At 39.6% G+C, this 13,088-nt stretch overlaps 1 protein-coding gene across 2 annotated transcripts; it reads right to left on the minus strand.

The window, feature by feature from the left end:
• Positions 1-886: 886 nt before the first annotated feature.
• Positions 887-12,731, minus strand: LOC148644534 (adhesion G protein-coupled receptor G1-like). Of its 2 annotated transcripts, XM_088613700.1 has the most exons (13): positions 12,070-12,731; positions 10,573-10,632; positions 8,934-9,012; positions 7,653-7,770; positions 6,738-6,866; positions 5,779-5,892; positions 5,548-5,614; positions 5,232-5,359; positions 3,237-3,361; positions 2,449-2,717; positions 2,072-2,165; positions 1,692-1,969; positions 887-1,123 (listed from the first exon to the last, which is right to left on the minus strand). In XM_088613700.1, the coding sequence occupies exons 1-13, from the start codon at positions 12,125-12,127 to the stop codon at positions 1,008-1,010; spliced, it is 1,635 nt and encodes a 544-aa protein (XP_088469826.1). In that variant the 5' UTR covers positions 12,128-12,731; the 3' UTR covers positions 887-1,007. The 2 variants fall into 2 exon arrangements, with proteins under 2 accessions (XP_088469826.1, XP_088469827.1); XM_088613701.1 differs by lacking the exons at positions 5,232-5,359; positions 5,548-5,614; positions 5,779-5,892.
• Between the last annotated feature and the right edge of the window lie 357 nt (positions 12,732-13,088).

The following is a 13,088-nucleotide window of genomic DNA, read 5'->3' on the forward strand; positions in this document are numbered from 1 at the left end:
TAAGTTGTTACTTTTTTTGAATTGCTTAACATACCAGCAAGTAAAATACCTTTAATGATTGAAGAGTCCCCTACTCATCTGAGAATTACATTTGAAAAGCTGTGAACAAAACATGAAAAGGGGAAATCTGAAAGTGGAACTCTGTTGGCAATCAATTTGGTGTATAGTAGTTCAATAGGGGTTTATACACTCAGGAATTAGAATCTTAAACTGGCCATTTGTTGTATGGGTTCTAAATTGCTTTGTTTGCTGAAAGACTACTCCCAAAGGGTGTTTCAACACGCATCCAGGAGTTGCAGTAAAAGGGTATGCCCTATTCCATACAGAATTTGTGGGTAAAAGTGTAGAACTGATATGACAAAGCCTTTTCTCTGCCAAAACTGTTTGGTGTTGTGAAACTGAAGCTCTTTACTGAAGTGTTCACAATCTAGTCATGGAATGCTGCTTTTGGCTGGTAGGGGTTGCAGTAGTGGAGTCTACACAGGAGGGAGGGGGCACCAGCCTGACTTGAGTGCTGGACAGAAGGAGTCCCCCTTGTATGGCAAAGTGACACCCCAGCTTGGCTAGGCAGCCAGCCCGTGTTGGGAAGAATGGAAGAAATCCATGGAAGTGAGGGAGAAGAACATGCAAGCTTTGCCAAATGGTGCCAGAGTATGGAGTGAGAGTCTGAAGCTCGTATGTCTTTGGAGAAATTGAAAATGAAGTTCCCTGTAAAAGGGGGTTATGCCATTCACCCATTTATACAAGTTGAAGCTATAAGGTGCTCTCCTCCCAGGTTCTGCAGTAATTGGGATCCATTTTAAACAAGTTTCACTACTATAGTGAGTGATGTTTTATAGGTTCATGATTTAAGTATGGTGATTAAAGGATTATAATGCACTATAAGGAGACTGGATTGTAAGTTTTATTTAGCTGGCTCTTTTGAGCGATGTTGGGAAAAGTGATCTCGAAAGCAGATCAGGAGAGATCTACAGGTTGACCGGAAGTCTTGAAGAGAGGACTGTGTGTCACAGCTGGGAGGTGGTGATTCTGCTGCTGGGAGAGGATCTGCTTGGGTCAGTAGCTTGTCCCCCTCGCCGCTGAGAATGGGACAGAGCAAGGAAACACAGGAAGAGAAAAAGGCCTGGAGAAGCAAAAGTTCAACTCGGTCAAGGTGACACTAGTTCATTTACAGCTGGTGCAACGAGAACATACCATAGTTTTGGTTTTTAGTTGCAATATGCATCATCCCCCTTCTGGGATGCCCTGTAACCATGCTATTAGGATTCAAGAGAGGTGGAAGCATACTAAGACCCTTCCAAAAGATTCCCAAGAGGGGGCGGGGGGTAATGCCATTGGCTGGAAAATTACCAACTGCACCCATTCACAAAAAGTTGCAACTAACCCAAATATAATGGGATTGGGAACTAAGATAGATCATCTTGATGGCAATTGGATGCCAATGGACATTGAAAGATGGATTAGGGAAAGACAGGTCTTCTTTCACTATCTGAACAGAGCTCTTTAATCAAACAGCAGTATCTGTTTTTTTGGAAAGTCAAATATTATGAAGTTTGTAATCTCCATTTTACAGTAGGTGCTAAAAGACCTTTGTCTTTATCCATTAAAATCCATGACTTTCTAAAATACAGTAATGGGTAGATGGAGTAGCTGCAAGTTTATGTTAGGGGGGTTCTTAGGGGACGGCTCACCTTGGAAGGAGTTGAGGATGGTGAAGATGTAGAAGACGGGAAGCTCCAGTGGTCCGTATGCGAAGAAGGCCAGAGCCCAGGGGAGGCCCAGCACGCAGCCCAGTCCCAGCACTGTCATGCAGTCTTTCCACCAGCTCCCCTCTCTGTGCATCCGGCTCCGTCTCAGCCTGCACATCTTCACCACGGTGATGCCCAGCATCACCGCATTGAAGAGGAAGATCATCCCAAAGTAGGCCGTGATGGTGACGTAGTTCACTGTCCTATCCTGTATCCAGCACCTGCCCATGATAAAAATGACAAACCATATGGAGCTGTGCTGTATATTGATGTACAGGTACCGTTCCATTGATCTCATCATGGAAGAGGCGAGCATGACCTACATGTATGTAGAATTCAGAGCCCCCTCTCCTTGAATCTTGTATCTGCCATACTTCTGAGCAGCAGCACACGCAGTGACTACCACAAGAGGAACACCTGGAAGACAGTCATTGAAGTCATTGAAGCTAACAGTTCTCCTGGTTAGGCTTTGTATGACATTAGGCAGAATTATGAAGAATTCTGTGTTGTTGATTGCAGAGCAGAAGTTGCTACAATATATCATCTGAAAAGCAGAGAAAAGGGTCATGTACAAGCCTACCGCTAAACAGTGCTAAATCAGACACATGCTAAATGCTATCTGCTTGAGACCATTAAGGGTAGGACTGAGTGGAACAGTATTTAGCAGAACAGCAGGGTCTGGGGTAGTGTTCGCTCTTACCCCATCCTACAAGGCTCAGTTTCAGCAGGTATCTGTGGACGTAGATGTTGTAGACCTTAACCAGCAGCATGTAGAGGTGGAAGCCCTCGATGGCCAGCCAGGTGAAGCAGCACAGCAGTGCCCAGTGCAGCAGGAGGCCCAGCGCCAGGCACAGCCCCTCACTGCTGCCCTGCGCCAGCGCCACACTGAGGAGGAAGAGGAGGTGCAGGAGGAAGAGGCTGCCACTCAGGTGGACGTGCACAGCCAGGGATTTCTCAGCCCTGCGTTTCCTGTGAGGACAATGCAAATAACTTCCATTTTTGCACACAAGCTGAGAGCACACCTCTATATCTTTCATAATTCCTTTCAAAACCTTGACTCCACACAGCTATAGAACTTTTTAAAAAACACTTTTGAAGCTAACTTTAAATGATATGAAGATAAAACAAAAAATAGATGTATTCTAACATTGGTATATTATCATGAGTTAAGCTAGAGATAAAATTCAGATCTGCAGCAAGACTGAAGAAAATTGCACTTTATGGATTACTGGTTAATTATGATATCAAATATGATGTCCCTTGTTTTGTTCTTTATACTTTTCTTAATATTAAGTTTCATTATGAACTTTAGCTGACATAACGGGCAGAAGGTTTTGAGAAAAAAAGAAGACAGAACTGAAGTATGTAAAAATATTACTCTTCAGTTTGCACAGCATTTACAGCAGTAATTATAAAAGTAAGATTTTTAATCAATTTTGTTCAGAACACATTAATGTTAATTTACAATTTTGTGAAACGAATACTGACCTAACTGAACACAAGAACAAGACAATAGTGATGGCTGTGAACAGCACAGAGAGACCACTGCCCATGTAGGTGATGTACTGAAGAGCCTGAGTGTTGGTTTCGTCTAATGAGTGAGGTTCTGCTTTCTGTCAAACAAATGCATAAAGAATATTTTAATTTCTTGCATAGTAGACCCTTATTTAGAATGACTTTCAACACATAAATGAATATGTGTATTTATAAGGAAGGATCTGGAAAATGCAATAATGACAAAATAAACTAATAATAATTAATAATTGCTTACACTTATATAGCGCTTTTCTGGACACTCCACTCAAAGCACTTTACAGGTAATGGGGACTCCCCTCCACCACCACCAATGTGCAGCATCCACCTGGATGATGCAACCGCAGCCATAGTGCGCCAGAATGCTCACCGCACATCAGCTATCAGTGGGGAGGAGAGCAGAGTAATGAAGCCAATTCATAGAGGGGGATTATTAGGAGGCCATGATTGGTAAGGGCCAATGGGACATTTGGCCAGGATGCCGGGGTTACACCCCTGCTCTTTTTGAGAAACGCCCTGGGAAAATGGTACAGTAGGTGTTCCCCTGCTCTTCCAGCTCCTTCTACTGTATATACAACAATATCAAACTAAAACCACACAGCTAGTGTGGATACAGAGGAGAAATGTACTCTATTGGTTAAAAAATGTATGCTTAGCAGATGCTTAAAGGAGGTCAGGGACTGATATCTGTGGTCATGTGGTTCCTGTCCACCAATGAGAAGTGAGGACAGGGTCCTGGAATTACAGGAGAGGTACTTAAAGGGAGTAAAGGGATAGATAAGATTACTGAAGCTATTGAAGATAAAGTAGGTTGGAGTACAGTAGTTGAGCCAGCAAGAGGTGTGAACTAGAGTTTTATTTCAGCTGAAAAGGGACTAGAACAGTGAAGTAGCCTGAGGAAAGAGAAAAGATGAGGTGGATTGCAGAATTCTCAATGAGTTGGCATGGGTAGACAATGCTGGTGGCGTGGCTATCCAAGAAGGAGTTGCAAAAGTCAAGGCCAGAGAGTATCAGACCGTGGACAAGGAGTGGAGTAGAAAAACTGGTAGTGAAGGGGTGGATTCTGCAAATGTTGCTCAAGAAGGACTTGCAGGAGCATCCCAGAGAAGAAATGTTTTGGGAGTTGGAGAGGCAGAGATCGAGAGTGACACTGAGGTGGAGGGCAAATTGAGTATTAAAAAGAAGTTCTGTAGGAGGACAAAATATAATATCCCTCACTTCCGCTCTCCTATGCATAAACATCTCTCCTGCTGATCAGCCCTTTGTGCTTTTTTCTCAAACCTCTCTCTGCACAACTATACAACTATCTTCACCCTTACAGCAGCTCCCTGGCTCGTTCCTCTTCCTCAGGGGCTGGCTGCTGTCCCCTCAGTCAGGAATGTCATGCCAAATAAACCTACAATACATTTCTTTTCTCTGTTGCATCACTTAGGATTTGGCCAAACTGCTGAACAAGGTGGCGGTGAAGACCAGAGAAGAAAGAGGAGGTCAGGAACCGAGAGGCCAAGCTTAAGACATTGAGAGTGCATCCAGGAGGAGACACAAGTAGCAGTGCGGGGAAAGGAGGGAACATTTCGAGCATCAACATCATTCAAATGACAGAAAAACCCCATGGGAAGAGAGCAGGGGCAGGGTTTCAGTAACAGAGAGGAGACTCAGATGTAGGAAGATAAGTGGAAAGTGACACAAGAGGAAAGCAGAGAGCTGTTGGTGCATTCAAGTGGTTTAGAGAAGAGACTTTTCTAAAGAGAGCTGTAGTGGTTGAAAAATAAAACTTCCAGAGAGTAAAGGTATTAATAATGATATTTTGATACGATCAGAGAAGCTTCCCAATAGAAAAACTAAAACAATTATTTTGTATTTTATTTAACTTGATAGTAGGTGCGCAAGTATTGTACTATGTTGTGGCATCATTAAGTATGAAGCCATTTTCTGTCATTTTGTACTAACCATTAATATAGCAAAGAAACTGAGATGACTGCAGTCGCAGATGAATGTATTACTCGTTTTGCTGGTTTCACATCCTTCTTCACTCCAGCTTCCTTCAGCTTCCAGAGTAATATTTTCTGCAGTGCAAACTGGGATAGACAGCTAGAATGTAACATTTTATTACAGAATTTTGTCAGACAGATGAAAAAGCTAGGCTTCCATTCCTGGATTCTTTTGTCTGTCTGTGTGAAACAACGTTGCCTCACAGAAATCAACAGAAAAATAGAGACAGCTCTATTTGAAGCTAATGTTGACAGAACAAAGGACAAACTGATACCTTGGTGACTTTCATCGTCATCTGCATAATCATCCTCTTTCCAAAACACACAAGTCCCATTCCGCCTCTGAAACAATTTTGTTTCTCATTATTAACAAATTATGATGAAATGAACTACAGCCAATGATCAATTCGGGTTCTGTAAATTACATTAGAAACAAAAGAAAATGGAAATACACTACAGAATAGTCACGAGCCACAACTGCAGGCACAATGATAGCAGATGCTCACCTCGTTGTTGTGCTTGAATGTTACCCTGACTCGGTCCGTAAGGTTTGAGATTGGATCACTCCCCAGTGTCACTCCTATCACAGTGTTTTCCAGGATCTCATTTGTTTTTGAAGTCTTCAAGACACACAATATGATTGAAGAAATACTTAAATGTTCAGCTGCTATCAAAAAGCACAGCGATGGACTATTGGGAAACTTACCTTTTCTTTATCTATTGAAGGAACAATTCAACCTTTTATCATTTATCCTTCATTTAGATTTTTTGTTTTCAGTGCAATTTTCTTGTGTTTCAGTAGTTTGGTCAAATTCTATCAACAGCGAAACGACATTAACCTGCCTAGCTGAGGAAATGACAGCACTGCCTGAAGGATTGAATCAGGGAGGAAGCTGCAAGGGTGAAGATGGGGTGGAGGGAGAGGTGCTAGAAAAGATGTACTCAGAGGTGTGGGCAATCAGAAAGTATTTTTATATAGGGGAGCTGGAATGCAAAATTGCAATTTGACCTCTCTAGCTTTAGTTAAATAATACCATTCAACGTGAATCAGATGCTAAGGATCTGATTCACATTGTCTGAAATTTGAATTATTCCATAAGTATATATCCTGAAATCATGCCTATAACTTCTCTGTTCTGCTGTTACATGAAGATCATTGGCATTGTAGCATTGTGCACAGAAATTAATGGAATACTAGGGGTCCCTTTTTGATTGCTTCAGCCATTAAGATACAGTATCTTTAACTTCTCTCCTGTTTTGAACGGAACAGATTGATTGGAAAATAAAAATAAAAAACACCCAAAGTAATAAAATCACTCAGAAATCACTGGAAATCTGAGTAGTATTGAAATGTTTTTGACTGTGAGTGCATCTTTCTCCAAAAAACTCAGTAACCATCTCTCTTTTTCAGCCGGTTGCATTTTATTACACAAAACTGACTCGAAAAATGAAGTGTAGAACCTACCTGAAACCAGCTTGTTTCATTAATCACTGTGATAGCTATTCGAGTCTTTTTCACCATTTTTGTCAGGGAGTTTTGAAAGACTTGTCTTGGAATATATACCTCGTGCCCTTCTGCTGCATTCTCAGACACCTGTAGAAAGAGAGGAATCACTGAGACCAGTTGATTACCAAAATTGATTTCCTTTTGCTTCCATGCACTTAATGGTAATAAACCCTATATCACAAAATAATTTTAATGTTTGATTTATTTTAACGCATTAAAACAAGAGGTAGCTGCTATTCAGAGGTAACTAGTTGATCCCAGGATCACATCCATGTTGTTTCTTTAGAAAACCTCTGGGATTGGCTTCAGTAACATAGCTGGAAAGGTTACTCCCAGGGAAACAAAATGTATTTCAGAGGAGGAATGGAAAGAGGATAATTATGCGCATGACAATGAAAGTGACCAAGATATTGTACACCCTTGTTCTCCCATTTCAGGTTATTGTTTATTTTTTGATACAAGCATCTTCTCTACTCCCAGAAATCTTTATAAAAAAACTGCCTGTTCTCAGTTTTAATTGCACTTCCACATAGTTTTTACTTATGCCCTCTGGTGTCTCACTATTGATGTTGAAGAAGTTTATTGGGTTAAATTTGGGAATGCCTCTGAGAATTGTGAGTCGCAGTCAATGGAGGACAGTCCTGTAATACGATCACTCCTTTCTCGACTGATTCCAGAGTGACAATATTCTTTTGTGGAGCATGGCCACCACAATTGTACACAACGTTCTAAATGAGGTCCTACTGTACTAGTGCATTACATCCTTCATCACATATTATACTTTTTAATATTAATATTTAGAGGAAGAGTTGTTGTTTCAAGTTCCTTTTAAAAGTGAAACTTAAAGTTAAAGAGAGGCCTGCCATTTCTTACCCAAAAAGTTAGGTTTGTGCTTTCCTGCTCCAAATAACGAACATTAAACATGTATCCCTCCTGCAGTATTGTTTCGTCGCTTTCAGTGGAACATTGTGCAATTAGTTTTTCATACTTCCTGTGGATGGAAATAACTGGTCATTAGATCTTAGATACAAGATGTAAACTGTATGTAGACTAGTTTGATCTGTTACAAAAGTAAGATTTATTCTGTGACCATTACTCACAACAGTAACGAGTCTGTTGCTGTATAATGCAATGTTCGATGTCAGATCTGAGAGACGTTTTAGTGCAGGATTTACAGTACATGTTGCATACAGAGACAGTTTGAGCAGTGTGGACAAAACAGTGGACATGTGGCCATCTTTGGTAAATCTTAAAGGTACACTCACTTCAATAATCTGCATATATTTGGAGATATTTTGCCAACGAGTTTGAAATGGCAAGAGTTAGCATTATGAACTGCATATCAACAATGAAAAAATGGAATAGGAACCAGGCAGCCATCTTGGATAATCCAGGCAGCTCATTTTCATTTAATTTAAACCTGGCACTAGATGCCTTATGCTTGTCAAGTTTGAAATTAATTGGCTACATTTCTCAGCAGGAGCAGTGCACACAGAAGATGGGATGAAAAAGGGTTGAGGGCCTGTTGTGGCAGTGGAAACTATTGTAGCAATTTCTCAGAAACAAAACTTACAAACCATTAGTTGATACAATCTCCCAAATTTGTTGCATACGAAGGAGATTTTGAAAGGGCTGTGAACACAATGGTTGGGTTGACATGGTGCACAGACTTTATTTATAATTTGTTTATAAATAGGTCAGCAGTAATTTGGCTAGTGGTTTCAGCTGGCCTGCCGCTAGAAGTCCTTTTGACCTCAGCTCTGTGTAAATAGGTTCACATGTGGTTCGTTACTGATAAATGATCATTTAAACCACAGACACACAGGGGAGGAAAAAGAACCATTAACACAACACATATATCTTCTATTATGCATACTAAAATATTTCTGTCAAAAAACAAAGGAGAATTATTTGCCAGTTTAACAGATTACTGTATCAAACCCAGTAAATGTGTCTATCATGTTGTCTATGTATCCATGCAGTATCCATCATACCACATCATCGATGCTTTATTTGAAAAATCTGAGCTTTTTGAGTTTTTTAAACATAGGGTATGAGAATGCAGAACAAGAGTGATACCTGTTTTAGATTTGTGTGTTTAAAGTATTAATAAAAAAGGACAGCATACTGTATGTCTGAGCTCACACACTATACCTTAATGAAAGACGTCTCTTCGTCTGGTATTTGATAGCATCCTGCATACGAATCGTCGAACAGTTTTGCTGAGTTTCATCTGCAAAGAAAATTGCAAACATTAGTGTTTTAATACGTGTCATTATATACATTATGTACCCATGGGTGATAACTTTACATTAGCAGTGTAACTGGATACTGTATTTCTTCACAGGCAGACCACAGGTAGTAAAGACAGGCAACACAACCTCATCCACACTGACTCTGAGCATTGAACAGTCCCAGACTGTACTCGCTTTTCACTTATGACTGTTCAACCCAGTAATTGGGCTGATCAACAATAATGACAAGTTTGCATAAGAATGAGGTGGCTGATCATGACAATAATCTAGCTCTGAATGTCACCAAGGCAAAATAACACATTAAAGACTTTGGGAAACAAAGAAAGAGCCACACTCTGACCAGCATCGAGCTCCAGTAGAAATTTGTTCCAGATTCCTTGGTTTTCAAATCCTGTATGATCTGGCCCAGATCCACAATACTGAAGCAGCTCTGAAAAAGGCACAAGAGTGCCTCCAGTATAAGAGGAAAGATGGGATGAATAAGTGGATATACTTGAGCTTTGATCTCTGCCCCATAGAGAGCCTCCTTACTGGAGGCACCACCGTATAGTACAGCAAAACAACTACACAGGACAGGAAGGCAATATAGAGGGTTGTAACATCTGCAAAAACCCTCAAACGATCCGACTTTTTATCACTTGAAGAGATCTATATCAACCATTGCTGAATTAAAGCCTCTGCTTTAGGATTATACCCACACAGGACACAAACTGTTCTGACCTTTACGGTCTGCCAGGCAGTATTGCAGCATGAAATCACAGACCACTAGGTTCAGAAATTTTTTTTTATCCCGAAGCAGTACGGTAATGCACAAGTATGTCTCATGAATACCAAATAGTTCAAAGCAAACTGACAGACTGACTATTAGCTAGTACCACAGACTGCTGAATGCTGCATTTTTTGCACTGCGTACTGCACACTGTTTTGTTTACTATTGTACATTGTAAAATATTTATTTTAATCTGTATTGTACTGTACTAGTAGGTACTTTCTTTGTATTACTCGCCAACCACTTTTATTTTTTGCTGCCTTCACCTGTCAGTACATGAACCTATACCTGTCTGAGTGTGATTAAGAATTCCAGTGTACTTGTTACAAATAGCACATACAATTTGGACTTGAACTTGAACTCCTTCACTCCGACTAGCAAAAGAGGTCAGATCAAAAGTGGCTTGGGTTTAACTCTTTGATTGGTATCCTGCACTGTATGTGCATGTTGCACTTCCTTGCACTTTAGTGCACTGCACATTGAAATATAAAGTACAGCATGTACGTTTATTAGAAATTGCTGTGTAACACTGGTCTTTATATCAAACACCTGACATGTTCCAACAGTAATATCCACCCATCCATTTTCCAAAGCTCCTGCCCATAGGTGAGGATGGGGAACGTAGATCAATGCAAAACCCAGAGCTTCATCCAAAAACTCAGCTCCCTCTTCACCACCATGGTGCAGTGTCCACATTACTTCCACCTTGCTGAAGGTTTTTGTGTCACGTGCTCAAATGGTTTTTCTTAACAAAATGCACCAAGTTTACCTGATGGTATTCTTTTGAGACCCATCGCTCTTTGCTCAGAACATGATGGCTGGCTGTTATCTGAAAGTGAAATTTGTACAAGACATTAGTAACTCTGAGGACAATGCCGGACAGTTTTCACACTCTCTGGTGGCCGAAAGTCCATTTTCACTTGACTACTAAGTTACCAAATTAGCATGACTGGATTGAATACCTCCCCCACCTATTATTATACTAACATAACAAAAAATAATACCATACCACGTTAAACCCTTCTTCTATAAGAATCTCTATTAGTTTCTAGATTTTGTGTCTTAAATAAATGAAAGCTCAGCTACTGGGCATGTTAAACCCAAGCTTTTTCCTTCTTCTTCTTCTTATTATATATATTCACAGATTTTAACCCTCTTTGTTTAGACCCACCAGAGCAGGATATGTTTATTATGACGAGGGGCTCAGCTTTTGTTAAACCTGCCCAACCTCCCCCACCTCACTTTCGCAAGGACTGAGCTGTGGAGCTGCTGGAAGGGTGTAGATATTGTGTCAGGAAGAGTGGGAGTCTGATAAGCAGATATAGGGAGATATATTCTGCATGTCAAGAAGTGCGGAAGTGAGTGAGATTAGAATTTGCCCTTCCCCCCAAACTAATGTTATAATTCAATACAGTATATGACTCAGAATTTTGTCAGAAAACTACACACATACACAGGAAGAGATACCCCTCCTGATGTACAAACTGAAGATGAAACTGACCCAAATTAGCTTTCAACAGGTGATCTATGAATAGATCTTGAATAACCTTGTAACTACACAAGTAACAACATTCCCTCTGTTTTCCAGTAAGCTGTGGCATGTCTGCAATGTGATTAGAACTGCTGAATCTGCATTTGTTAATGCACTGGCATGTGACAGCTAACAAGTATTCTGTAATTATTCTAGGTTAAATTAATTAAGAATCCATGAGATTTGAAATGGAATAATAACATTACTGGAAAAGATTTGTATACCACGTTGTGTTGCTTTCATGACTTCCATACATTTTCTTATTCCTGTCTGCATAAACCAACTAATATCGTTACATATACATTCATAATACTGTACATACAGTATCACTACAACAAGCATGTTCCTTCCCAAGCATGTTGTGACTCAGTTTGTCCTTTCCCAATAGAAGCTCTATAATCATTGATAGACAAATCACAAACTCTCTGGCTCTTGTCCCTCTTAAATAAAATGCACATGTTGCTTTTCTGAAGTGTTTCAATATATTTACAGTCCAGTGCTTTGTTTAGCCACAGAGTTAGAATCCTAAATCACTGAATGATACATTAGATAGGGTAACACATTTCTTGCATTATAAAAATAAACATAACAAATTCCTCATTATAAACACCTATTAGATACATTTTCAAACCAAAAGGATATAAAACTAGAACATACAAGATAAAAAATCGTATTATTTCTAATTATTTCATAACTTTAAACCGTTTTTTAGAAATTTGTAAGATGTTTTCTTACCTTTTGTCAGTGCAATACAGACCAGTAAATTAATGATGAAGCATTTAAAGCCTTTCATTTCTCCACCCAGTTCAAAGCCATCTGATACAGCATGTCTGACAAAATCGTAAATGAGTTTACATCAGGTACTGTTTCCTGTTGACTCTAAATTCAGACTTTAAGATGACGACAGACAGCAGACATCTTGAAAGTGTACTGGGGAAATCCTAAACTATGAGATTTCAGTGTTCTTTGAGATGTTCCTCTTTTTTCTAAGTTTCTGTAAGAGATTCAATTCGCATGGCACAACAGTACATGTACTTCAGAGCAAAGTGACATGTAAACAATGTTTTAACCATGATTTTATTGGTATGATTGACCTGACCTTATAAACTGAGCCAAAATCAGTGTAGAATTTTACTTACAGTACATATAAGCTGTGAATTTCAGCATTTTGAAGACCATATCTTAAAGCCTTTTGCTGCAGCATAAACTAATTACTTTTTCATCTCAATAATTTTATTCTGTAAAATGTATTTGTTCTTTAGGAAACTAACCTATAATCAACATACAGTAAGCCATTGCATAAGAAGAAATGGACATGAATAAGTTATGGACCTAATTGTTCTATTCAGTGAAAAAAGGCCATTCACAGGAGCCTAAAGTAAAATGAGGTTGCTCATCAATAAACAAATGCTGGCTTATCTGTACCACATGAATCACTGCCAGTGTCCAGGCAAAGGGACTGAGAACCATTTGCTAACCACTGCTTGCTGCTTATCTGGGTAATACAGGATTCACCTTAATGACAAAATCATGCTTTTCATTTGCAGTGGAGAAAGAGCTGGTGTTACATGCCTTTTATTTTGATAATTGACTGGAGCAACTGGAGTAAAATTATTCACCTAGGAGTACAACAATAGTATGGTGATATTCTGTATATGCATGCCTATAGCACAACTTACAGTTCAAAACCTATGTATTGAATATGGAAAAAATGCTTTTAGCTATTTTGTTGCCTGGTACTGGAATTTTCTTCA

Source organism: Lepisosteus platostomus, chromosome 20 (assembly GCF_059453375.1).
Source record: "Lepisosteus platostomus isolate fLepPlt1 chromosome 20, fLepPlt1.hap1, whole genome shotgun sequence".
In the NCBI taxonomy this organism is placed as follows: Eukaryota; Metazoa; Chordata; class Actinopteri; order Semionotiformes; family Lepisosteidae; genus Lepisosteus; species Lepisosteus platostomus.

What these genes read in the sequence shown, in the direction of transcription:
- LOC148644534 (XM_088613700.1), bottom strand. Translation starts at nt 12,127, where the DNA reads ATGAAAGGCTTTAAATGCTTCATCATTAATTTACTGGTCTGTATTGCA. An exon ending in TCTCAAAAGAATACCATCAG is followed by an intron (nt 9,013 to 10,572) that starts GTAAACTTGGTG and finishes TTTTCTTTGCAG; the next exon opens with ATGAAACTCAGCAAAACTGT. An exon ending in ATGAAACAAGCTGGTTTCAG is followed by an intron (nt 5,893 to 6,737) that starts GTAGGTTCTACA and finishes TGTGTCTTGAAG; the next exon opens with ACTTCAAAAACAAATGAGAT.